This window comes from Lissotriton vulgaris, chromosome 7, assembly GCF_964263255.1.
Source record: "Lissotriton vulgaris chromosome 7, aLisVul1.2, whole genome shotgun sequence".
Classification (NCBI taxonomy): domain Eukaryota; kingdom Metazoa; phylum Chordata; class Amphibia; order Caudata; family Salamandridae; genus Lissotriton; species Lissotriton vulgaris.
In genome coordinates this window covers 1,288,704,711-1,288,731,053 of record NC_141695.1, presented here as the reverse complement: position 1 = coordinate 1,288,731,053, position 26,343 = coordinate 1,288,704,711, and the positions used below count along the sequence as shown (strand labels likewise).

At 46.3% G+C, this 26,343-nt stretch overlaps 1 protein-coding gene across 2 annotated transcripts in view; it reads right to left on the bottom strand.

The window, feature by feature from the left end:
* The window catches only part of PARP2 (poly(ADP-ribose) polymerase 2), a 388,402-nt gene that overhangs the window by 124,856 nt on the left and 237,203 nt on the right, over positions 1–26,343 (bottom strand). For both annotated transcript variants that reach the window (XR_015297579.1, XM_086931868.1), the window contains exons 12-14: positions 2,461–2,599; positions 1,436–1,499; positions 652–786 (exon numbers count right to left, since the gene is read on the bottom strand). Coding sequence is in view for 1 of the 2 variants with exons in the window: in XM_086931868.1 (XP_086787994.1) it covers positions 652–786; positions 1,436–1,499; positions 2,461–2,599 (338 nt within the window). In the remaining variant the exon portion in view is untranslated. The remainder of the gene's footprint in view (positions 1–651; positions 787–1,435; positions 1,500–2,460; positions 2,600–26,343) is intronic.

The following is a 26,343-nucleotide window of genomic DNA, read 5'->3' as shown; positions in this document are numbered from 1 at the left end:
TTACAAAGCGATGCATGGCATATTTGGGTAGCCTAACTCCGCTGGCGCGCCTTCGGGCACCGCGGAATCGGCTGGGGTCTCTGGGCCTTCGATGCCGGCGGCTTCGGCATAGTGGGATACTCAATATGAGGAACCGTTTATATAAATTATAGCTAGGAAGAAAGAGGTGAACCAAATGGCGAGCACAGCTACTGTGCCTGAAAATGGTGATGGTATTCCTGCATGTTCTAACCCAGATGCACATTCCAAACTGGTAGCGCAGTCTCACTCTGAACTTAATAACAGTCTGATGTACTAGCATACTACAAAAGACAGAGGAGTAGTGGCTCTCCCATTATTTTGGGTCTCTTGAGATACTTCTTACCAAGAAAACCAATTAAAATGTCAGAACAAGCTATAAGGCAAAGGCAACCCTGTTCATCAGCATGGAATGAAACTGGAGGCAGCAATGACATCCAATAACAGAAGGTGGCACAGAAGGTGCCACACTCTTAAATGATGCAGGAGTGGTGCTGCATTGCCATTCTTACGGCACATAATATTACATTCAATGGTCAAACTGTAAGAAGATAATTATTCATATGGTTGCCTTGCACTCTTTGGTATTACATTTGTCTGTACGTTGTTGAATCGAAGGGTGTGGACTCTCACCTTGAACTCCTCGGAGTTGTGGTCGAGTGGCTGCAGCGCGCAGTGCAGTTTGTGATACTGCTGGTCAAGGGGATGCTCCAGGCTGTTTGCCTCTTTCTTAACAAGCTTAATTGCAATCTCAATATCACCCAGTGCCTGAAAAACAGAAAACGTGAAAATAACATCAAAGGATATTTCAAACACCCAGCTGTGCCATTAAAGAAAAATCTATCCATGCTAGAGATTGTAATATTTCTAACAAGCTTGAAATGGCATTACCAGTGCATACCGAGATAGAAAAGAGCAGTTACTAAAATAGCTTTGAGCTTCCAACCTGCTTCATGGTATTTAAAATGAGCATACACAAGGTTTGCTGAAATACATGAAAAGTGTGCTTCACTCATCACCTAGAGGCTTAGGCAAACACTGTTACACCCACAGGCTTCTGCTATTTTTTTAAACTCCGGCACCTCTATGTGAAAACGAACTGGTAACAATTCTGCAGTATATACTGGGAACCAAGATAAAGCTACTGTACGAGCCTGTACTAGGGAACCCTACTGAGGACAATTACTACACAACTGCAACTAAATGATTAAGAAGGTGGGGGCTGTGGGAGAAGCAGACAAAATGACTCACTTCAGCTCTATTCCAAGTCTTAATTTCACTTTGCTCACCTGGTTTCTCATTGCATTTCACAGACATTAGCACAAAGTGACTGTGAGGTGAAGGTCCACAGTGAATGGAAACATGGAGCAGTGCTTTTGAACTGACAGCTCTAGCGTGGCCTATGGGCTTTTCTCACCTCGAGCAGCAGGATTTTCTCTTTCAACTCCTCCTCTGTTCTGATCATGGGTGGTGTCTTTAAGCTGTAACATAAGGCAATGTTTGTTGTAGGTCATCTTCTGGAGGCTAAGTTAATTAATTAAACAATTCAGAAGCATTTCTATGAGGATAAACAAAATCAAAGCAAGTTAAAAAACACAACACAATTGCAGTTAATTTTAACAAGGCACGGAGCAGAGCGTTACTCGTTTTCAATAAGCCAACGTTGATGAGTGTGAGGGAAACGGTGAAAGGTCTCACTGTCACCCGGGCCAACAATCAGATTACACCTCACACTTTTCCACACAAGTCTTCATATTAGATTACATTTTGCTCTTCTGCAGTCTGTCATATCTCTACTGCTCACCTCTGCACCAAGTTGTTCATGCTGAATTAGCTACCATAGTAGAAGAAACACTTACCTGTAAGAAACGCATTACGTAGAAGAAAAAGTTACTTTACAATTGGTTATGACGTCACATGCTTGTATAAAAAATACCTTGTATTATGCGTTTTTTGTTTTTTATAACAATTTTAATGATTGTATATTGCTGAAGAAAAACGCACTGAATACAAAATGAAAATAACCAAAAAAGACAATCTACCTATTTATAACTCAATATGTAGCTAGTCTGTTGAGAACTGTACATGCGTTTAAGGCCCTCGAGAATGTGAATAGTGAAATGTGCAGCAGAGAGCGCCTTGCAGCAACTTCGAGAATCCTGCTCTTTCACAGAGGAACAGACATCTAGAGTGTGACCTGTTAAGGAAATTGAGGAACTAGTGCCCCTGATTATGTCATTACCACACTCCTAATATGTTTGAAAAGTGTACACTTTCCATCTCTGAAAAGCACCCCACTCTGCGTGATGCATGTACGAGTTGTGCCTTATACTTCAAAAGATGTAAGAGTCAGTGTGCTTCAAAGTTGTACATGTCGATCGCATCAGATAGCAGAACAACATAGGTCTGTTCCATTCTGTTATGGTATAGATCATTACTTACCCAAAATCATGGGGGATTCGCGTATAAAACTCGTTGCATGCTTCCACCAGGGTCCGTCCTGACTGGTTCTTCTTAATACAGTCTTCTATTTTCTTCAGAGACGAGTATCCAGCTTTGATTTGCTCTAAGGTTAACTTTCCTACACAAGAAAAGATTATCCAAAAATAAAAAAGCAGTTAAAAAACACAAAATGGGCGCAAATTCGAAAAGTAACTAAATAACTGAAAATATGTTGTCTTGTTTATTTACAAACGAGTGCATCAATTATTGATTCATCTCTTTAGGAGTAGAACAAAAATAAATCCAGTTTTCACTTCTCTCCAATGACTACTCGTCTGACACAGTTTTAAAATTTGCCAACAGTATCCTACACAGTCTTAAACAGTTACAAATGGATAATGAGCACTAAGTTTGACGACGTATGAGTACGGATGAACTGTGCCATTTTTCCATAGCCCTTTCCAACTGCTTCTCTACAGACATTCACAGAGTTAGTTTTGCCAGGCCTACTCTTCTCTCTATTTCCTGCCGCCTCTCTAAAGACAGAGACATGTCAGTTTCCCCACTGTATTTGTCCAGGTTCGGGCAAACTAGCCCATGGTAATTTTGGCCACCCCTGTCCTCATTCCTCATCTTGGGCGTGCCCTACTCTACCCATCAAGTGTCAATTTAACCTTGCGACTCCGCACGTGCTTGCTGACCCTGCCACTCCATGTATCTCTTGCATGCTACTGCCACTCCTAGCTAGCATGGCAAGTTACATTTGTGAGTTGCAGCACTCACACATATTCTGTCAAGGTGGACAGTGAGTAAGGTGACTTCCTATCTTCAGATCATTACAAACACAGGGCTTTCTGCCTCATGCTTTGGTGGCACAATCTTATGAATTTTGGATGTTTTCAGGCCGGGAAAGTAGGTGCCCATGATGATAAAGGGTGAGTTGGCCTGTCGATCACGTCAGTGCGCGGGCAGGAATTTTTTTCCAGTTGTTGTGGAAGCGGTTCTGTATTTGTAAACAAGTATTTTGAGGTCTGGCATTAGTCAAAAGTAAAATAAATATATATTTATATTGGTACAAAAAGGGGCTTTCAGCCATTCCTCTTCAATCATTAGTCTATTGGGTAATCCACATGTTTCTGCCGCCCACTACAGCATGAGCCAACGGATCAGCCCACTTCTGCCACTGGTGTACTTAATTGGGAGTAAGTCTGAGTGAGGGAATTTTGCCCTTGCACATGTCCACACCCATCATAAGACCACTTTCCAGCCAGTCTTTTATGTTAAGTCATTGAAACGTGCAGGCAATAGACAAACCGGTTCATATCAATTTGTGAATACTTCACCATCCTTGTTAGCTCTGCAGTAGTCAAATGTATTGCTCCTTCTGTGCCCTGTATCATCGTGATAACATAAGACTTCGCCTGAGACGCACTTTAGTGCCATGAGCCACCCGATTCCTACCCAAGTCGTGAGCGCAGGAAATGAACCTGTTCCTCAGGCTTGCGTTCTAACTTCTGTATCGATGTGTAATCTCGGTTTGATGTTACTGCTGTTGGAAAATTGAGCAAAAACACATTCCTACATCCTACTACTAGGGGGCTGTCTTTGAAGATCAATGCGCGTCACACCCTTTTACTCGAGATGGCCCAGTAAATGAGGTACTTTGCAAAAATGAGCAGAGACTTCTATTTTTACTTTTTTAAAGAGGTATTTATTTATTTATTCATTCAAAGTTTTATATAGCGCGAGCAAGATCTTTGCAGATATCAGAGCGCTTTAGAGATATAGAGGGAAGGGGCAACCAGGGGGTGATTAAACAAATTCTTGAATACAATATAATAGTAGGTGAGTTGCAGGGTAGGAAAGCAATCAAATACGAGTATAACACGATAAACAATCAGGAAACCAATAATACAGAGGCCACGCAAAGTCTTTGATCCAGTAACACTAGAGTTCAGGTGAGCCTCCTGATATAGTCAGCTTTTGAGTGAGGTAGTTGGGTGACTTGTGATGTACGGCCGAGCGTGTCATTCAGGCAATTTTCAACTGTATTCTGGCTTCAAAAGGCAGCCAGTTAAGGGTTTTTAAGTCAGGGGATATATGCGAGTGTTTTCTTGAGCCATTGATGAGTCTCGCGGCAGCGTTCAGGGAGGCTCTTAGGGGTGCCTTTGTTGATGGGGGGAGCCCGCTGAGAGCCGCAATTCCGTAGTCTATGCGAGGGATGACTAGGGCTTGTACAGCAGTTTGGAAGTCCTTGGGTGGGAGGAAGGGTTTGAGTTTCCTCAAAGTGTTGATTTGGAAATTAGCCCCTTTAGTTGCTTTGCTAATGTGCTGCTGCATGTTGAGATTGGAGTCAAGTGTGATGCCTAGGGATTTCGCGGAGTCCACAATGGTGGGCTGGACATTGAGTGCGGTTAGATGATTGAGCCAGGTTTGGGTGATGGCTTTTTTCGCCGGAGGCACGATCAGAAGGAACTCAGTTTTCAGAGCATTTAGTTTGAGGTGATTATCGGCCAGCCAAGATTGGGTGTTTCTTAGTGTGGAGTTCAGAAGTTTGATGTCATCCGGGGATTGTAGCTTGAGGTAAAGTTGAGTGTCATCGGCGTACATATGGAAGTGTACATTCGATGCCTGAAGCAAGGTGGTGAGTGGTTCCATGACGAGGTTGAACAATGTGGGGGATAGGGAAGATCCTTGTGGGACGCCTAGTGTTACGGGCACAGATGAGGACAACCCGTTGTTGATCTTGAACTTCTGAGACCGGTTATGTAGGAAGGAAGTGAACCATTTGAGGACAGTCCCGAATAAACCCATTCTGGTATTTAACAACTCCAGAAGATTCTCATGTTTGACCGTATCAAATGCTGAGGAGAGATCAAGGATGAGGAGGCAGGAGTCATTGCGATCCAGGATTTGAAGGGCGTCATCAATTATGTGTGTCATAGCCGTTTCCGTGCTGTGTTTAGCTCGGAATCCTGACTGATGAGGGTTGAGGAGGTCAAAGTGATCTATGTGTTTTGTCAGTTGGAGTTGTACGCATTTTTCTAGCAGTTTGGCCAAGGTGGGGATATTGGTGATAGGGCGGTAATTGTTTAGGTCGGCCGGGTCAGCTGTAGGTTTCTTGAGTATAGGCGTGACTTGCCCTACCTTGAGGGAGTCTGGGATGAGCCCTTGTTGCAGGGAACCGTTAATGATTTTAGTCCAGAGTGGGAGGAGCAGGGGGTGAAGTCTTTTACAGCATTAGCCGGTAGGGGGTCTGTGAGGTGATTAGAGGGCTGCAAGGCGCCGAGCAATTTGTGAATTGTTTCCTCAGAGTAGGTGTCGAAGGACGTCCATGACGCGTTGTTTTTAGGTTGAGTGTTAGTTGTGCTGATGGTGATGGGGCTGGAGTATCGGTTTACATCATTGAGGAGATCACTTCTTATATTGTCGGTCTTTAGCTTAAAGAAAGTAGAAAAGTCTTCACAGCTTGGAGTATCACTTGTTGTGCTGATTGGTTGTATGGGTTGCATTTTGGTTTGGGCTTTGACTAGCTCGAACAGTTTTCTTGGTCGGTTTTTTGCTTGGTCCAGCTGTTGGCTGAAAAAGTCTGATTTCGAGTGCTTGATTTTCCTAAAGTAGGCATTTCTCTTATTCTTAAGTTTTTTAAGGTGCAGTGCCGAGGGTTCAGATCTCCAGGTGCGTTCTGCCATTCGCATAGCACGCCTGTCTTCATTGAGTCTACCATCATACCATGGGTTTGAGTTCTTGGTGGAGACTCTCTTCAGTTGCAGGGGGGGCGGCTTAATTGATTATTGACGTCATGGAGTCGAGGTAGAGGTCGGTCAAAGAATGAACATCAGAGACGACCGCAGGGGGAAGGAGGAGACTGCGAATGTGTGAAGGCAAGGAGTTGGGGTTAAGATTCTTCATGTCCCTTTTCCGGATCTTGGTTTTGGTGGGTTGAGCCGGGTTAGGTTTGACCTTTTCGTTGATGAAGAATGTGATGATGTGGTGGTCTGACCAGTCACAGGGTAGGATTGACTCTAGATGGATAGAGTCCTCTTTGGCGATAATGTCAAGGATAGAGCCTTTGTCGTGTGTCTGACTGTTGCAGATTTGGGTGAGGTCAAGCGCATTAAGGAAAGTTTTGAGACTATTCACCACAGCGTCTTTCTGGTCGTTCCAGTGGAGGTTAAAGTCACCCAGGTAGATTTGAGTGATCTGTCGCCCGGCGTTGGATGTTATCCTGTCCATGAGTTGTTGGGAGAAGGTGAGGTTGTCCCCGGGTGGGTGGTAGATGACATGCAGGGAGCATACAGGTTTGCCCTCGCTGGTAATATCGAGGCAGATGAGTTCACAGGAGGTGAGGGAGGGGGAGGTGGCTTTAGTGACGGCGAGGTTGCTCCTGAAAATGCATGCGATGCCCCCGCCCGTCTTGCCAGTTCTGTCGAGTCTAATGATGTGATAGTTGGGGGGGACTAGTATGTCCATTATAGGTGTAGAGGCTTCAGTTAGCAACGTTTCAGTCAGAATGGCTAGGTCAAGGTCCATTGTTAAGATGAGATCTGCGATGCCGGAGGAGTGTCTCGGGGCCGATCTGCAGTTGAGAAGGAGACATTTGAGTCTGGGAGTGAGAGGGGTGGTCGAGTGTTCTAGAGAAAGGGGGACTTTTCTGAGATTATTGGGGACGAAGCTTCTGTTGCTCAGTGTGGGGGGCCTAAGGGGATTTGTGAGAATCGTGGGTATGGGAAGGCGTGTGTTGGTTGTGTGTTTTGTGGGACCTGGGCCATATGAGCGGAGGAGAGTGTATAGGTCGCGGTCAGAGAGGGGGTTGAGGGTGCGACGGGGGCGGCAGGTGATATTGTGAGCGGGGATAGAGGGCCGACGCGGGGGGTAATGAATGAAAGGGTCTGTGGGGAGGGTGGGGGACTTGTTGTGGGCGGAAGTGGTGGGTAGGGGGTGTCTGGGGTGTGTGAAGAGAAGTTCTTTGATGGTGCGGAGATCTTCTTTGACTTGTAGGAGGGTGGATATAATCATGTCCAGGGTTGGATTGGGGATGGTATTGGGAATGAGAGCCGTGGACGAGTGGTTGAGTGGGGTACTGGAGCGGAGGGGGAGGGATGCGCTAGCGACGGTGCAGGGCTCTGCGGCAGTAGTAGGTGGGGTGGCATACGAAGGCTGAGAGAGATTGTGGGTAGGGGGTGTGGATGAGGTGGGGGGGCGTTGGTAGCGTAGGTGATGGCGCTGGTGGGAGGCGACGCATCTGAGTTGAGGGGTGAGTGTAGGTTGTAGATGGTGGGGGTGCAAGTGAGACAGTGGGGGCTGAGAATGGGGGGGAGAGAGGTTGAGGGGTTAGGGAAAGGGAGGTGGTGTGTTCCGTGAGTCTAGCTGGGAGAGTGTGGTAGTGGGGAGTGAGAGTGGGGGGGGAGGTAGGGTGAAAGATGGTCCTGCAGCGGGGCGTGGGAGATATGTTCAGGGCGGTGGTGGGTTCTACGAGGCTCGTATGAGGTGTGCGGTGAAGGGTAAGGAGGGTGGGGGTATGAGGGAGGTAAGAAGGGGAGTGATCTTCGCTAGTGTATGAGAGGTGTGGAGAGGAGGAATCGAGTGGGTGACTGATTACAGCGCTGGGGGGAGGTGAGGGGTGTGTGTCGTTCAGATGCTGTGATAGGTTAGGCGAGTTAGCTTGACGATTGGGAGTTGAGGGTGTTGTGTAATCCGCTGTATTAGGAGTGGGGGTCCGTCGGTTGGAGATATGATCTATGAAGGTGGGGAACAGGTTGTCGAGTAGGTCAAGGTTCCTATCTGTGGATTGGAATAGGATGATCCCATTGTTGTAGATGGAGATAGTGGCTCTGCCAGGGAAAAGTTGTGATGGTGTAATAGAAAGTGTTAGCCCATGAGCGGATTTTCTAGTGGTGGAGATAGTGAGAGTGGAGAGGAACACTTTCCTCCACTGTGCTCTACGTGGAGTGTAGAGGATGATATCAGTGCTCGTGGCCCCATTAATTAGTGAGAAATAGGTGTCCACAAACGGGGTTTCGGGGTGGGCCTTCAGGAAGTTGTGTTTGAAGAGTTTGGCGTTTTTTTTGGTGAGCTCGGGTGGGTAGTTAATTTTGTATGTATGATTGCCCATGCTTTCCATGATGGAAGAGGTGTAGGTAGAAGAGGGGGGGGGGGTGTGGGTGGGTGGGTGAGATTATAGGGCGGTGAGCATGAAAAGAAAAGAAAAATAGAGGATAGCTTTAGGTGTGGGTTGTGAGGATGACTAGTCTATGATGGCCACCAAAGTGGAAGATCAGTCTAAGATGGCCGCCAAAATAGAATATAGAGAGGCAGGGGTATTAGTCCTTTGTCTGTTGTTGTTGGGGATTAGAGAGTTCAGTTTAACCTTAGGTGTGGGTTGTGAGGATGACTAGTCTAAGATGGCCAAAATAGAATATAGAGAGGCAGGGGTATTAGTCCTTTGTCTGTTGTTGTTGGGGATTAGCGCGTTCAGTTTAGCCTTAGGTGTGGGTTGTGAGGATGACTAGTCTAAAATGGCCGCCAAAGTGGGGGATTAGTCAAAGATGGCCGCCAAGATAGAATATAGAGAGGCAGGGGTCTAAGTCCTTTGTTGCTGGAAATTGGAGAGTTCCCTTTCCCTTTCTACTGCAAGTCGAGTTAGTCCAGCTTCTATGTTGCTGCTTCTAAGTTGCTGCTTGATTAGGTATAATAATTAATTTTGTAAAAACATCAGTTACACTGTTTTCAAGATAATTTGATTTATAGCCTGTGCCCAAATGTCAAACTCATACAAATAGTTGGATAAGATAACATATTTGATTAAAGATTGAGAGTGCAAGGCGGCTGGTATTTTATTTTCTAACAAAAGATTTACCTGGCAGATTGCTGGACAGTTCAGTTCACAGTGGTACCTCTATATGCATATTACGGCAGGCCAAACCTTTTTCTAGGCCCATGGCCTTCAATCTAGACCCGTGGCTGTACAGCGGCAGAGTCTGCCAGGGTCTTTGTGATTATCTGGGGCGTAGTTGTCTCTTCAAATGCTTCCAAAAATTAAATCTTTTGTCATTGTTTGATGGTAACTGCCAGCATTTACTGGTTTTTGTTAAACAATGTTTTACATCTGACTGTCTATTGTTCATTTTTGTCTTATGTAGGGTGTGTTGTGCAATCGGTCTCTGGCTCCAACAACGTTTTTTTGGTGGCAGTGGCAAGATGCTTTGAGGTAGTGTGCAAGGATTTGGCAGGAGGATTTGGCAGAAAGCCTGGCACTTGATCTTCAATTAATGCTCAATTAATGCTCCCACACAAAGAAATGAATGCACAATTAAAGTCTGTGAATAGAAAGAACACCATACCTTCTATACATAAAAACATGCCCAATATTCTTCTAAGGTGTTGTATGTGGGACGAAAGTGGCAATCATATTTTTGCTGATCCATATTTTAAGGCCTGGCATTATCCAATGCCTTTTGTTTTCCTACAAATTATATATATAACATACCCAGATGCCATTCTGCCCATGCACATGTGCACATCCACATACAAAGGTCACAACTAGATTACATAGTCAAAAGCAGTCAAAGAAGAGTACTGCTGAGGTGGAGAAGATTCAGTTCAGTGCCACTAGCTTGCAAGAGGAGGTATTGGATGCCAGACACACACACCTCAATATCCTTTTAAAAAGTATCCGTCCTGATGAGGACCAGAGAACATACTGTTTGATGATGCCATGCTAAGCATGATTCAAACAGTAGAGAAGAACATCAGCCCTATAATTAACTACATTTGCTAGGCAAAGTGCTCTTGGACAGGGCTATAAATACATGATTGGATGAATAAAAGCTCATTCATAAATTAATGATGTTATAATGTATAATTAGGATCTGCTGCCCCATAAACAGTGAGTGCTCTTTTGTGAACTGAGTCTAAAACAGAAACATTGCAAGGAGCAGTAATTCAAAGACCACAAAAGATAGATGAATCAAACACGTCCAATCAATGAATGAATCAATCACCCACAGTGCAGGGAGTAGCAAAAGCCAATACGGGCCAGAACAAACGATGGCAATTTACAAACAACAAGAAGGTGTAAATATAAAACATAAACCAAAGCTCTAATCATGTCCTTAAATTAGAGACATAACCTAATGGGATAGGTGTGTGTGTGTGTGTGTGTGCGCGTGAGAGAGATGGTGAAATGTTGGGTAAGAAGGGAGAGTATTATTATTGTCTTTCTTAACAGCATCCTTCCTGCTTAGGACCAGAACTATTGTTGGATAAAGCTGGGTTGAGTATGCTTGCTTAAAGAACTGTAGGTTCTTGCCGGCAAAGCATAATTCAGTTCACTGAACACAGGTTTTTAACTTAGTCATACTTCCAGCCACCCACTAATGTTAGAACATCCTTCTCTTCTTGCAGGAGCTCTCCATATGTTGAAATAAATGAGTATTTTGGTAGTTTTTTTGGCTTCTTATGTATATGGATAAAAGGTTTGTTGCTGTAGAAAAGGCGATATCCAATCCGATTAGCCGGTGACCCAACAAGAGAGGGCATTCAAATTGAACAGTTTATAAAGAGTCTGGGACTGATTTAGAAATTGGTAGAGGGAATACTCAGTCACAAACGTGACGGATATTCCGGCATCCGTATTACGATGCCCTTAGGATATAATGTGCATGATACCTAGGGCCTGTGGTACTAAAGAGGGTCACTGGGGCCTGCAGCACAACTTGCACCACTCCAAACGATCCCTCACCAAACCCGTGCAAGACGGCTGCTTGTTTTGGTGCAGACCCAAAAGTGAAAACAGAACAGGATACATATCCCTCTGTGCCATGTCCTCTAACACTGCATGAAATATTAGTGAGTAACCCCTACAGGATGGCTTACAGCCCTAAGGCAGGTGCTTTATGTTACATGGGAGGACATAGCTGCATGAGCAGATATGCCCCTGTGCTGGTCAGTCCCACTGCTGCCAGTACAATAGATCAGAGAAGCCATTTTAAAACATTTGCTTGGTGAAAACGAGTTTCCCAGCTGCATGATGGCTTCACTGAAAAGAGGGATGTTTGGTATCAAACATCTCATATTCATACACCCACACTGATGCCAGTGTCGGATTTAGGAATACATGCACACAGAGGGCATCTTAGAGTTGCCCCCTGGAACCCTACCAGCCACTGGTGACAACTGATTGGCTATTATCAGCCTGCCACCAGAGATGAGGGTCTGACCCCCAAAGGGTGAGGGATTTGCTCTTGGGAGACTAGAAAACAGGCCTGCTTGGACAGGGAGTGTTTTCACCTCCTCCCACAGAATGACCTGCAGATTAACATTCCAAGGGAGGGGAGCTTCAAAGCGCCTACAGCCTTTGGTATGTGAATCTGGTTTCTCTCACAGGAGAAGAAGCTGACCCTCTAGGTCAAAATCCATTTGGCACTTGAACAGGCGGGAAAATTATCTAGTCAAATAGGCCTGCCCCCCCCCAAGCTTGTACCACTCATAAGGCGGTCTAACCTGAAGTGGACACGACTTTTCGGAGTTGGGTTTCTTGGTGTTGGCAAACCTAGGAACTCTGGGACAAGGTTATGCCCACTTCCCACAGGAAAAGGTCCTATAGGGGGCGTTGGGACCCCAGGGGTCAGTAGCCTATTAGCTACTACCCTATACTCCCCTAAATTCAGTCTTGAGGGAGCCACTGTCAGCAGAGAATCAGATCCTGACGACCTACAATGAAGGTGCCACTGTGAGCAGCAGCAAAAGCAAAGACTGAGGAAGAGCAACTAACGTGGCACCAGCCCTGCCGGCCTGTCTGCTGTTTTCCCATCGAACGGCGCTAAAGTCATCTCGTCCTGCAAGCTGTTACACCTCCAACGCCTGGGATGGCTGCCTGCCTTTAACCACTACCGCGCTACCGCGTTTTCCCGCTGTGCGCTGGAATTTAAAAAATGCACTGTTTGTGACAAAGCCAGCTCGTCATCCGCGTAGCGCAGGTAACGCCCATGACGAGCTGGCTTTGTCATCAGCGCTGAAGGGGTTAATAAAGACTCAAGGACTTCCGTAGAGCTGCTTCCCTGCATCTGCAGACACCCAAAGAACAACAGCAAGGACTCCGCTACCGCCAAAACCCAACACCGCAAAGCACCACTGCACCCGAGTAACCCAGCACGCGTCTAAGCGGGCCAGTGGCATGAGCCTGGTCCCTAAGCCCTCAAGAAACAGAGTCCACTTTGGTTTTGTCCCTCATGACTTCAGATGTTGCCTGCAGCCCCCCTCAACTGCAAGTGTTACCGGACAAAGAAGCCCAAAACCCCAAAGATCCTTTGCACCCGGACGCCGCGGCCTGAGGAGAAGAGGACCAAAGGTGTCCCCACATCCCCGAACCTCACAAGACCTGAACGTACTCGTTGGTTCAGCCGGACTGACCTCTCAGTCTCCACCTGCAGCTTCTTTGTAACTGGACCGATCCCCCATTGGATAACACTGGGCACCCAACACAGTTTGCACCACTGCACCCGGCCGCCCTAGTGTGGTTGGAGGTGACCTGCTGGTTTGGCCTTGGACCTTGCCCCATGCACGCCTTAAGTCCAGAAGAATGGTCCCATAAGTCACTGCTGAGTGCCCGAATGCAATACATGTTTTGCCTCCAGAGGTTAACATTACCGAGAAGTGTTTCAATCATGATTTAAAGCATCTAAATCACCCGATGCTGAAAAACACACCTCTGAACCCAAACAATAGAGTGCCTCCCAAGGTGACCTGTTGGTGGTGCTTTGGACCTTGCCCTCTCCTCACCTTAAGTCCCGGTGAAGATCACATAGCCCGTTGTAAAGTGACCGTATGCAGCATATGTTTTCCTCCTACGTTAACATTGCTGCAAAGTGCTTCAATAACAATTTAAAGTATCAAAAACCTGTTTTCTATAAACCTGTTATTTTAAAAAGTACTTACCTGATTTTCATGATCTTGGTGCCTGGTTAAATAAAGAGAAGTGTTATTTTTATAAATTGGTGTGATCTCCTTATTGAGTTGTATGTATCATTTATTGGCTGTGTGTGGCAAGCAGATGTTTAACACTCCTCTCTGATAAGCCTAAGGCTGCTCAACCACACTACCCTCTGGAAGAGCACCTTGGGATTGCTAGAGCAAGCCCCTGTCCACTCATAAGGAAACCCCTGGACTCTTTATATGGTATACCAAAAGGAGGTACACTGTGCAAATAGCCAGCTTCCTACACCATTGCATGGTCTTCAGTTTTCTCCTTTTTAGGACTGATTTTAACAAGAAGTGGAGAAGTGTGGCTCAATGATTAGAGCGGCAGACCCTGATGCAGAGGTCTGGCCCGGGACCAGGGTTCAATTCCCCGCCTCGGCGGGTCTTGGGCTCGAAATTTCACGGACCTGATAATTCTCGCCTCGGTGCCGATTCCAATCATGGAGTCCCACTCTGCAACTCTGGGCAAAAGCTTGCTTAATCTCCACAACGGCCCCCACAACGCTAAGGATGCCTGGACTCCACCATGGGGGTGCCCAGGAGTGGACACTTCACAGGGAAAGCCAGGATGGGTTCCACAGCGGTATTCGTACAAGCGCCTTGAGACCCTTTCGGGTGAGTAGTGCGCTATACAAGTATCAATTTACATTTACAACAAGAGACTTTCGATTTTACTAAAATTATATGTAAAATATACTTACATATAGGACTTTCAGACAGTTCTCTTCTTCCATTGGTCTGTTATCGTATCCTTCATATTTTTTTCAGCCTACTACAGCATACAGCAAGTGGGGCAGCCCACGTCATTTGTTGACTAACTTCTTTGTGAGTGATCGAATTCCGCTCTTTAACACAGAGAACATCCTCACACAGCTTCAGTGCTGGGAACTACTCTAGCAATGTGTGCTTTTGAGACCAACCCAATATTTTTGTTTATAGACACTTATTTTTGTTATATTCACGAGGGCACAGCAGTTTCCCCAACAAATAAAGTTTTACAATAAAAAAATGACAAAGCAAGTATTTTCGAAACCAGAGATAAAGTCTGCAGTCGGCTGTCAGACAAAGATGGGCCTATTGGCTTTGCCAATGCTGGTTTCCCTTTTGCAGGTGTAGGACAGCATCAGCAAATACAACATATCGGGTGGCGACACTGAAAGGCGAGACCTATTGGGTTTGCCAATACAGGTTCTGAATAATCCCAACTTTGAATAAACCAGCTTTTATATGTATTTACAACACTATTTGACAGTCCCTTTTAGTCTTTTTGCAGCCACTTATAGCATAAAGGGAGCCCAGCCACCATCAACCATACACACGCTGACAGTGCAATGATTAATTTAGTTTGACCAAAGTGGCAAGAACGGTATACCAACGCCGGAAAAACACACGAGCAGTTAGCATACATTTCTTGCCATCATGGGATCTCTCCATAGACTTGTAACCTTTTACTACATATTACCAAACCGTGTTCAGCATGGGAAGCTGAAATGACATTTTCTGAGCTGCATCTTACTCGGAGTAAGAGACATTTGTGTGTGTTATATGTCACAAGATGAGATTCAATGTATCTAGTTTTAAGACTTGATGAACACCAAATGAAGGCTACTTATCTCCCAGCTGCTCCGTATGGGGCAAGCAAATCTATTCTTGTGCATGTGCCATGTGGTGGAGAGCAAAAGCAGGATCGCCTTGGATCACGTGTTAATTTCTCCATATTTCTGTTAAATTCAAATTATTCACAATAGTCTGCAGAGCCGTCAATGAGCGACCCAGCGGCCTATTAGTTTAGCTTGAACTATCCAGGCATCTGTTTAGTATATACCTGGCCCCCTTCCACAGCATCATATACGTACGTATTACACCAGCAGACTGAAGATTTCCTTGAAACAATTTGGGATGTACCAGCTTGTCCTAAACACCTACTTCCCTCTTGGCTCTCTGAATATTATATCTGCCTTAAAAGAAACTACAGGGACTATCTATGTTGCTCCTCCTCTGGATGATGAGCAGGGCAGGACTGGGAACCACAACCGGCCCTGGCAAAGTCCTCGGCCGCCCCCCCCCCCCTCCCCACTCGGGGGTGTTGGAGGTGCCGCCGAGCTCTTTGGCGGGGCCGGTTTTCGGCGATTTTGGTACAGGGCTGATTTTGCAGCTATGCTGCAAAACCGGCCCCCACCCTTGCGGCGCACCAGGGTATTGCCCGGTGCCCGCTATGGCCAGTCTGGCCCTGATGATGAGATAAACTCTTGTGCCAAAACTTTCCCCATTTTTACTGGCTCCTTTTAAGCTCCGTTAAGGTTAGGCACCTTTCTTATCTAAAGAAGTCCTTTTATTACTCCATTTAGAAACTTAAAGTTCCATGACATGAGTACAGCCATCATCAATAATGTGCTGTGATTTTCTTTTTTAACATTTTTTCTGTTTAAACATATTGTATCAACAACATCATTACAAATAATCATTGGAACATAGTGGTCGCATTTACACTTATGTTCCGTCTAAGCACATCAGTTTTATACACATTATATCAGAGCATATCAGTTGTTCCTTCAGCATTTCGGAGGTAGAATAACATCTCTCATTACAAGTAGTTGGTACCCCATTCCAATGCACATATATAGCTCATCAATACCAAGGCTCCCCTTACAGTGTCATATGCATATCTTCTATGAACAATTACTACACACATTCTTTATTTGTTGTCTCTCCCCTTCTCAGTTACATTTACTCTACTTATGCCTTCGCCCTATTAGCGCAGGGGGGTGGCCATGCTTGCCTGCTCTGGGTCTTGTGGGTGTGCCAGTAAGTAGCATTTCAAGGGGGCCCAGATGTCCCTGGGTCGAGAGGCACATGCAGGAGTTCAGCATATGCAGCGAGGCGTTCCTGCCAAGTCACCAAATCTGATATCCAATACTTAAATTTGGGTGCCCGTCCTCTCCCCCAGCGGCAGGTCACTTGTCTCTTTGCCATTAGCAGTGCAAGGACAACAAATTTTTAATTCCGAACACAGATGTTTTTAAGTTTATCCAAATCAACACTATCCTCAATAGAAAAATCACTAATATCTCTTTGGTAAATATCCCCTTATTGGATTGTATGGGGAAATCAGCATCCAGGATAGGCACATTCTATGATATGTTGCTAGAAAGTAAGAAGGATGATCTGGAGCATATTGAATCTGCATGGGCAAATAAACTTAACAATCCTAACGTCGACATTGACATGTCACTAAAGCTCTTATCTGAATTATTTATTTCTTCTAACTTAAAGGCCCAGTTATATAAGACAATATATAATCTATATTACACACCCGCCAAACTGTATACTTGGGAGAAAAGAGCAAACTCCGAATGTCCTCGCAGCGGTACCAGTCCAGCACATCTGATACATATGTTCTAGGAATGTGACAAATTATTACCTTTTAGACAAATGATAGCGGAATTTTGGCAAGAAGTGTTCGGCCATGCCATAGCTGAATCACCGACTCTATATCTACTAGGCTATGACAATACTCTTATGCACAGCAAGGAGGAGGAAATATGCCTCTTTCTAGGGACGGCGGTGTACAGAATAATCCTAGCAGCAAGATGGAGGGAGGCAGATTCCCCTTATTTCCAAATATGGCTGACTCGATACCTAGGGATTTATAATCAAGAAAAAACAATTTATGCATTAGAGGGAAAAAAGCCAGGATGCGAGGGGAAAGAATTTGGGAGCTAATTGAGGGCTGGAATAATAGGGTCAGATAATTACAATAATTACAATAAAATAATAACAACTCTTTATTTCTATTTACTCTTTGATGTAACCATTATCTTTTGTTCTTTTGCTTAACAGGATTACATGATTTGATATATAAGAAATATTAATGTTGATACATGCATAATCTCTGCTTATGAATATGTCTTTTTTGTTTCTTTTCTTCTTTTTTTATGTACAAATCTTTTTGTGTTGCTAAATAAAAAAAATAAAATAAAAAAAAGCAGTGCAAGGGCAACATATTTGCGGTGCGTAGCCCAGCAGAGCCATCAATGGGGTGGGCGCTATTCGTTCATTAATCATTAATGTCAAAGCACCAAACACTTGAATTCAAAATATATTCACTCCTGGGCAATCCCACGCTACATGCAAAAACCCTGCCCCAGGGGCATGACATCTATCGCACCTGTCTGAGTCCCTTAGTCGGTACCTGAATAGCCTAGCTGGGGTGTAGTATACTCTATTCAGGAATGTATAGTGTAGAATGTGGAACCTGCTGCTGGCCGACACCCTTTCAGTCTGTAAACAGCAAAATTCTAAGTGGTCATCCGTCACCTCAATCCCCAGTTCCTCACTCCATCGAGCATGGGAAGCTGTGTCTGGCAGTTCTCTCTGTGTGTGAACTACTCTATAATGCAGCAAGACAAGGTGCTTGGCCAACACATTCTGTAGCATCACTTGCAGTATCGCCAAAGTCTGCGGTCTGCGGTTCAGCTGGGAAGTCTGGGGTGAGAGATCGTATCCCCTGCCTCAAACGAGTATAAAGAGACAAGTCAAGTGAGGTGTGCTGTATTCCCTGCAATACTTGCTCCGCCGTGAAAAAACGCCCGTCCTAATACAGATCCCCTCCAAGTGCGAATGTTAGTGCGCTCTCTAAATTTATGAAATATTGTTTCTTGAAGAAGAGGCATGTTTGGGTGATAGGTAAGTGGCAATAATGGAGAGTATAGCAAAGTGGCGTTCAGCATGCGTCCGATCCGTTGCCATGTTGTAATCGTGCATGTGACAGCGTTAGGCATACTCTCTCTGGGGCTAGTCACTTCGTACAGCGCACCATCAATTGGAACGGGTGTGCCAGCCAGTGCTCAGCTTCAAAGTGCGGCATGTACCGTGGCTGTGCCGTCCAGAACCATGCATAGTGAGCCTGCGCACAAATATGATAACGTTCCAAGTTTGGGATCCCAAACCCCCCTTGTGAATACGGTCTTATAAGGACTTTCCACTGCAGTCTCGGCTGTTTACCGCCCCACACTAAGCGCGTCATCTCCGACCTTAGTATCTTAAAGAAGAAAGCTTCCGGGAAATATGGGATATTTAAAAAAGGTAGAGCAGCTGGGGGAGCACCACCATTTTAATTAATGATGCTCTTCCCGCCATTGAGAGGGGTAATGCAATCCAACTAGTCCCACTTTCCGTTATGTGGGTTATAGCAGTGCCTCATAAGTTCCTCTCTGTCCCTGGTCACTCGGATCCCCAAATAACGCAGTTCATCAGCGCACCATTCCAATGGATAATCAAGCGAGAAATGAGTTGTAGCAGCAGTCAGTGGGATTATACTCGATTTTCCATGGTTGATCTGGATCCCCGATAACTTCCCAAACACTATGAACTCTCTAAGGATCAGGTTCAAATTCTGCTGTGGATCACGTATGTACAGGGTGATATCATCGGCATATAATGATATAAGTATTTGTCGCATATTACAACGTAGTGCCCTGTCCTTGTGATGTTGTTTCAGTTTTGCCGCCAAAGGCTCTACTGTTATGGCGAACAACAGGGTGGATAGCGGGCACCCCTGCCGGGTACCCCTGGTAATTTGAAACGTTTGAGACGTGCACCCATTTATATGCACCCTGGCGACCAGTGCCTGATACAGTAGCCTGATCCACGATAGAAAGAGGGGCGGGAACCCCATACGCGACATCACCCCAAGGATGTAGTCCTATTCGATTGAATCAAAAGTCTTAGTGGCATCTAAAAACACTGCGGCTAGGGGTAGGTCAGGCGAGACATTGTTTAGTATGGCAGAGAGGGTTCTCAAATTGTGGGATTTGGCCCTCCCAGGGACAAAACTTGATTGGTCTGGCAGGATCAAATTTTCCATCAGGAGGCTTAATCGGTTTGCAATTACTTTAGCTAAAATCTTGGCATCACAATGGTCGAGAGACAATGGTCTATATGAATAACAGTGCTGGGACGTCTTCCATGGCTTGAGTAATGAAATTATGAGTGCCTCCCGCATGGATGCCGGAAGAACTCCCACCTCAAGTGATTCTTCATACACCTCTCGCAGGATGGGGGCCATCAGATCTATGTACGTTTTGTAGAATTCCACCGGAATTCCGTCCGTCCCTGTGGCCTTCCCTGACTGCATCCCCATGATGGCTTCATGGATTTCATCTAACTCGAACGGTGCACACAGAAAGGTACTTTGCCCGTCGCTCAGCCACCCCAGTGAAACGTCCTCCACGTAGCTGTCTAAGTCCAAGACATCTTTGCGTTGTGAGGAGTAAAGTCGTGAGTAATGTTGCGTAAAAGCACTTAAAATGTTAGCCGTGTCGCGACACACTATCCCATCTAGGTCTTCAAGTTCTATGACATAGCCCGAGTAGCAAGGCTGTGACTATCTGTGCCAAGGCCCTTCCCGGCCTTTCCCCCTCTCTGTAACATCTGGCCGTCCAGTATTTTCCTCTAAATCAAGTTTCCCTCTGTGCTGGGTCTATATATTCTGTGAGTGTTTCCCGAAACTGGGCCTGAACAGAGTTATTCGGGCCCGCAGACATCTCCGTTTCCAATGCTTTAAGCCTGGCATCTAGTCTGCGTAGCACGTTGATGATATCCTTGAGCACTCCTGCCCCCTTTGATATACAAAAACCGCATACTGTGACCTTGAATGCTTCCCATATGGTTTGTACCGTGTCCACCGTTCCCTTGTTGCGTACAAAAAAATCTTGGACCTCCTCCCTTAATTCTTCCTGAAAGACCGTATCTAATAAGCTAGGGGCATACATTCGCCAGACCCTAGGTGGCGCCTCAAATTCAGCACAAGAAAGAGCAAGTGCTACCGGGGCGTGATCCGAATACGTCCTGGCTAAGTGCTGCACGCGGGTTACTGCAGGGCCCAGCCCCCTGGAGTGGAGCCAATAATCTAATCTTGCCCACGTTGCTGCTTGCGCCGTGTAGTGTGTTCCCTCCCTTGCGAGCGGGTGCATATGTCGCCACGCATCGATCAGCTGATATGTGGTTAGTGTCCTGTAGTACTTTACGACGGGCCGGGTGCGACCTGTCCAAGCTTGGATTGTACAATACATTAAAATCGCTCCCCCATATGATGCGACTGGACCCCACTTCAAATATTTTGGCCCACAGCGAGGTGTAGAAATCTGGAGCATCGACATTCGGCTCATAACAGCAGGCTAAGGTTATGGAAACAGTCCCCAATCTCCACCATGCCAAACAATAGCGGCCGTGTGGGTCCCAAGCTTCACCCGCAAGGTGGAATCGTACTCGTTTTTTTAGGAGTATCGCTGTTCTCCTTGCATAGGAGGAGTATGAGGAGAAGAATCTATGCTCTGCCCATTTACCAGCAAAGTTGTGTGATGTCTGGGGAGTGAAATGAGTCTCCTGTAGCATTGCTGTGTGCCCTATGCATTTCAAGTTTTAACATTCAGTGCTCCTACCTCTGCCTCAGCCATTTTGTCCACTGTCTGACATCCGTTCACATGCGACCCATTGAGTGCTGCACCTCCCATGCACCTTATCACATAGTGAAATCTGAATTTGCTCCTGATGCACTAATACAACCATAATAGTCAGCACATTAATCGCACAATCCTGATGCATAAACTGCATGCAATGTATCAAACATGACTCTCCCTCTCCACCCCCCCTCCCACTGAAGCAGCCCCAACTTGTCAGTAATAGACTCCCACCCCCCACCCTTGCCAGCACCCCAAACGGAAAAAAAAACCACAAAAACCAATGCAACACTACATGTCCTGCCAACCTCATGCGGTGTACAGTCCCGGGGGAATACCCATTGGGGGTCACTTCTAGGTGGCATCACAGAAACCCCTCTCCCATTGGAACCACCGGGCTTTAAGAGGGGGGGGGCTCGGGAGGGGGGGATGGGTGCCCGGTTAATGATAGGTATAGCTCCCCCGTACAATACCAGTTATTACTCTAGTAGTGACGATGAGGGTATGTTTCACTGGGCGTCGTCTTCGTCACCCGTCGATGCAGACTGTTGCGAAGCCGCCATGGCTTTGTCAGGTTGACGTGTGCGCTTCACATGTTTGAGGAACTCCTTCACTTGTTGCGGTTTGGTAAAGAATCGTTGTTTGCCCTGATGCGTAATCCGGAGCCGCGCCGGGTATAGTAATGCATGATCGATTTGCGCTTTCCTCAATTTATTTGTAAAGTCTAGAAACTTGCGCCTCTCCTCCTGTACAATGGGTGTAAAGCCCGGGTAGATGGAGAATGTGTTCCCATCATATGACAGGGTCTGCTTGCTTCTTGCTGCGAGTAAGGTCCCTATAATTCAAAAGTCTTGCTATGATGGGCATTGGGTTGGTACCTGGGGGCGGTCGCGGCCTGAGAGATCTGTGGGCCCATTCCACAATGAACTGGTTCGAGAAGGATTCAGCCACTATCGCTGTCAGCAGCATTTTCCCTACATACTCTTCCATTTTTCCTGTGTTTGTGGATCCCGGGATTCCGATTACGAGTATATTATTGCGCCTACTGTGCGCTTCCAAATTCTCATTCTTGGAGGCTATGACTTTGAGTAGTTAGTCCATGTGGGCAATTTGCATGGTGTGCCTAGAAGTCGTGTCTTCAAAATCAGAAATGCCCATTTCCGTTTCCTTAATTCTATCTTTGTGACCCTCCAGTTTGTGCGCAATTGCGTCCATACGTAATGACATACGATCAAATGTATCCACTATGGTGGCGAAGGCCTGCCGTACTTCTTGAAGTATGCTCTGTACGTCATTAGCTTGTGCTGTAGTCTCCCTCTGGACCTCTCCCCCTCCTTCAAGGTTGCGATCTTCTTGCACGCCGCGTGCACTACATTTCACTTCGAAATTCAATTTCGGCTGCCTTGTGTCCGGCTTCCCCATGTTGACACACTGGCAGGGAAGGTCCCCAAGCAGAGTCCTGCACACCCACACCACAGCTGTTCGTGGTCTTGGTCAGTTTATCTCGCCCCAATCGCCTAAGCTTTCAGTGGCTTTGTAAGGGCCCTCAGTCATATAGGGCTATGCCCCTGTCGCCGCTCGAGCGCAGTCTAATCTGCGTGGCACTCCCAAGTCAGGTGTGTATCTGGCTCTCCAGCCTCCGTGCGTCCCCCTCAGTCGTCTCACACACAGCAGTTCCAAGGTGAGGCAGCACAGCAATGATTTGGTCTGCTTATAACACTCCTGTCGCCTGGTCGCTGACTTGTGCCTTATACATTAATTAGGGGAGGTTACAGCTTTGGGGTGCCTTTACACGGTGTAATGCCATGCATTCATGAGGAGACGATCTGTTGATCCCTCCAGCAGCGTGCGCCTTCAGGGCTGCCAGTTGCACTGTCCGGCTCGCCTCTGCTTATAATGGTGGTCGCGCCACCTCCATTTAGAAATGGCGCCAAAGGGTTGTGTACAGGCCGGTCTCAGACGATCAGTGCGAGGGGGGGGGGCACAGCACCCGCACCCCTTCCACACCGCAATCATGTTTTCAGGGGACGGCTGTTCTTCCCAGTGGCACTAACAGCACATTACCAGGCTGCTCTGGGAGGGGTCGCCACAGTGGGCGCAATGCAATCCCGCAGATCCCCGAAGCCGCCTCACATCCAAGCGCACCACAGAGCCCTCCACTCCCCTGTTGATGTGCCCTCAGCGCAGGTCTATTTTCGCGCCTCTCAGCACCAGCTTCTCTCACCGCCAGCTTCTCTCACCTTCAGCAGCACGGCCCGGTCACTCTTGCCGCCGCTGCTCGTTGGCACCGCCGCAGCTCGCACATCTCCGCCACTTGCCCCCGCCTGCCTGCAATATCAACAGCCACCTCCTGCTGGTGTGTCCCGAGGGCTGTCTCCGCCGAGCCCCGACCAGTCACAGACAGCACGAAGTGATCATGGCTGCTACTCCCGCTCGCGCCGTCTCTTCGGGCCTAGGTGGTCACAGTGCTGCCTCCGTCTCTGGTAATACCCAGGCTCCCAGCAGCGCCGCACTCAAGGCCACGCCGCACCTCGGGCAGATCTTCCGCTCGTCAGAACAAGGGCAGGGTAAGACCCAACCCCTCCAAATTTTCAGCGAGTCTGTCGGGGGTGTTTCTCCATCAGTTAGTCAATTTTCTAGATGTTTGCCATATGTGGGTCCCCATTGTTTCCCTTTGTTCATTCACCCACTTCCCTCCAGTGGGGCAGGCTCCAACTTGCCCTCACAGTGGGTACAGTAAGTATCACTCGCCCCTCTCTAATTTCACAAGTAAGTTACCCTATTTGCACAGGTGGTTGGTTTGCATCTGTTCACCCTTAAAAAGAGGATGCCAATGTCAGTCAAAGCAACTAAACTCTATCTACTACTCTGATATATGTATGATTTAACCAGGATTCTGTGGACCGTCCTCTAGGGTCTGACCTCTCACCTAGGGCCTGATGTAGGAAGGCAAATACCGGTCGGTAACGGCCGATTTCGGCCGTTCCCGACCGGTATTTGGAGTTTGGGATGTAGGGGCATGTTAAAATACAGATTCCGTAATTTTATCGATTCAGTAATTTTACCGAATCTGTATTTTGACATGTAGGTAGCACTTTAATCAGTTCTACAGGGGTTTAAGAATTCGTTATTTACCACCAACTAGAAGTTGGTGGTAAATAATGAAAACCCTTTAAAAAGCATTTTTTTTGCTTTTAAAACAGTGCCATGTTGCAGACATACATACCCTAAGGCCATGTATGTCTGCAACATGTGCACCCATGCACAATTGAGGGGTGCAACAGGGTGTCAAAGTGACACCCTGCCACCCTTCTATGTTTCCCCCAATTACCGAATCGGTATTTACCGATTCGGTAATTGACATTCATTCCTATGAGGCCCATAGGAATGAATGGCAATTACCAAATCGGTAAATACCGATAAATCGATAAAATTACCTAAATCCCGATTTGCCAGTTCTTGAATACCGAATCGGTATGATTCGGTATTTAAGAATCGGTAATCTGGGATTACCTACATCGGGCCCTAAGTCTTGTGTGCCACTTAGTCTTATGATGGTGCCCTTTGCAAAATGAACCCAGTTTAAAGTAAACTGGTCTCTGAAATGTCATTTAAACGCATTAAATTTGAAAATAAAGCATACATTGGTACACTGCTAACTGTTACTACTATACAGGTTTGGTCCTAAATGTTTGACATAAGTCCTTGCTTCTCGCATGGTTTGATGGAGAAGGTGGACACATTTGTTTAAAGAAGACATGACTCATCTGGGAGGAGATGAACGGGTCACAGCAAAAAAGGGGCAGGGAATGAAAGGCAAACAGATTTTTTCAAAGAAAGACAAACTGAAGTTAGGAGTAGGAATGTTCTTTAAAGTATCAACCTTCACTTCTCGCACCCTCAAACACGCCGCTTGCAAACACCACCGCACCACAACTGCACCTATTGTGATTTTTATTCAAGACTAGGCTCACAGTTATGTTCTTGTTCCATGCTCTGTACTTCCAAAGTGCTATAACCAAATGCTACCTCCAGGCTATATTCCACGCACAATACCATAAGCGAGATTTGTTCTTGTGTTAACGCCACTGTAAACGTTACAAAAAACAAAGATGGCTGGGAAAAAAAGTATCAACCTTCATAATCCTCCCTAAAACACCGGTCCATACCTCTGGCGGGAAGCCCAAGTCACCTTAGTTCAATAATGACCTTCGCATGCTAAAAAGACTCTGTAAAAATAACGAAAGAGCATGGAGGAAAGAATTTGCCCCCCAAAAAAAGAAATAATATAGTCAATCTATTTCAACCTATAAAAAGGCCCTTAAAACAACTCAAGCTGCCTTCTTTGAGGAAACAATTAGAATCTCCTCGTATAGTAAATAAGCTTCTAAAAATCCCAGAGCCTCCCCCTCCTGCAGACCCCACCGGTAACCGTTGCAATGAGTTCGCAGAATTTTTCAATGCGAAAATCCAAACCATTCTAAAATCTATCCCTCCTCTTACAGAAGAAATCCCCCCAGAATCCCTTCTCAGCACACAGCAACAACATAGTCCCTGCCTAAATTCCTTTTCCCGATCACAGATGAGATTCCTCTCCCCATCTTTCTTTCCATGAAAAGTGGCTCTCCCCTTGACCCAGCACCACCCAAAATCTTGAAATTAGTTGCCCCCACCATCCTGCCCCGGTTGGTTAAACTCATTAACACCGCTCTATTACAAGGTATTGTGCCTCATGGCTGGGAAAGGGCCATAGTAAAACCCCTTTTTAAAAAAACCACCTCGACCCGGCTGAACTGGGTAACTTTAGACCTATCTCTTTACTGCCCATAGTCAGCAAAATTGCTGAAAAACTTGTCAACCAGCAGCTCTCAGCCTATCTGAAAACGAATTGACTTCTGTATCTGTCCCAGAGGGGTATTCGCCCGGGTCAGGGTACTGAAACGGCTATGATTGTGGTCGTGGAGGAGGGTAGAAAGATCCTTGATTCAGGAGGATCAGTGGCACTGATCCTCCTGGATCTGAGTGCAGCTTTCGACACAGTGAACTATATCACTCTGACCCATCGGCTCAGGGAACTGGGAATCTCGGGGTCCGCAATGACTTGGTTGAAATCTTTCCTCCACAACAGCTCCTTCCAAATTTTGGAGGAAACCTCTAAATCCCATGCCACCCCTGTACACTGTGGGGTTCCTCAGGGCTCGTCCCTGAGCCCCACCCTTTTCAATGTTTATATGTCCCCCCTGGAGAAAAGTCACCCCCCATGGGGTTAAACTTGTGACATACGCTGACGATCCCCAGCTTGTGGTCTCTCTCAGTCAGTTTATTCATCCCCCGAATAATCTCTACGCCTGCCTCCAAGACTCCTCACACTGGATGGATAGTTCCCACCTTAAACTTAACAGTGATAAAACGGAGGTTTTGGTATTGGGCAACCAGTCTCACT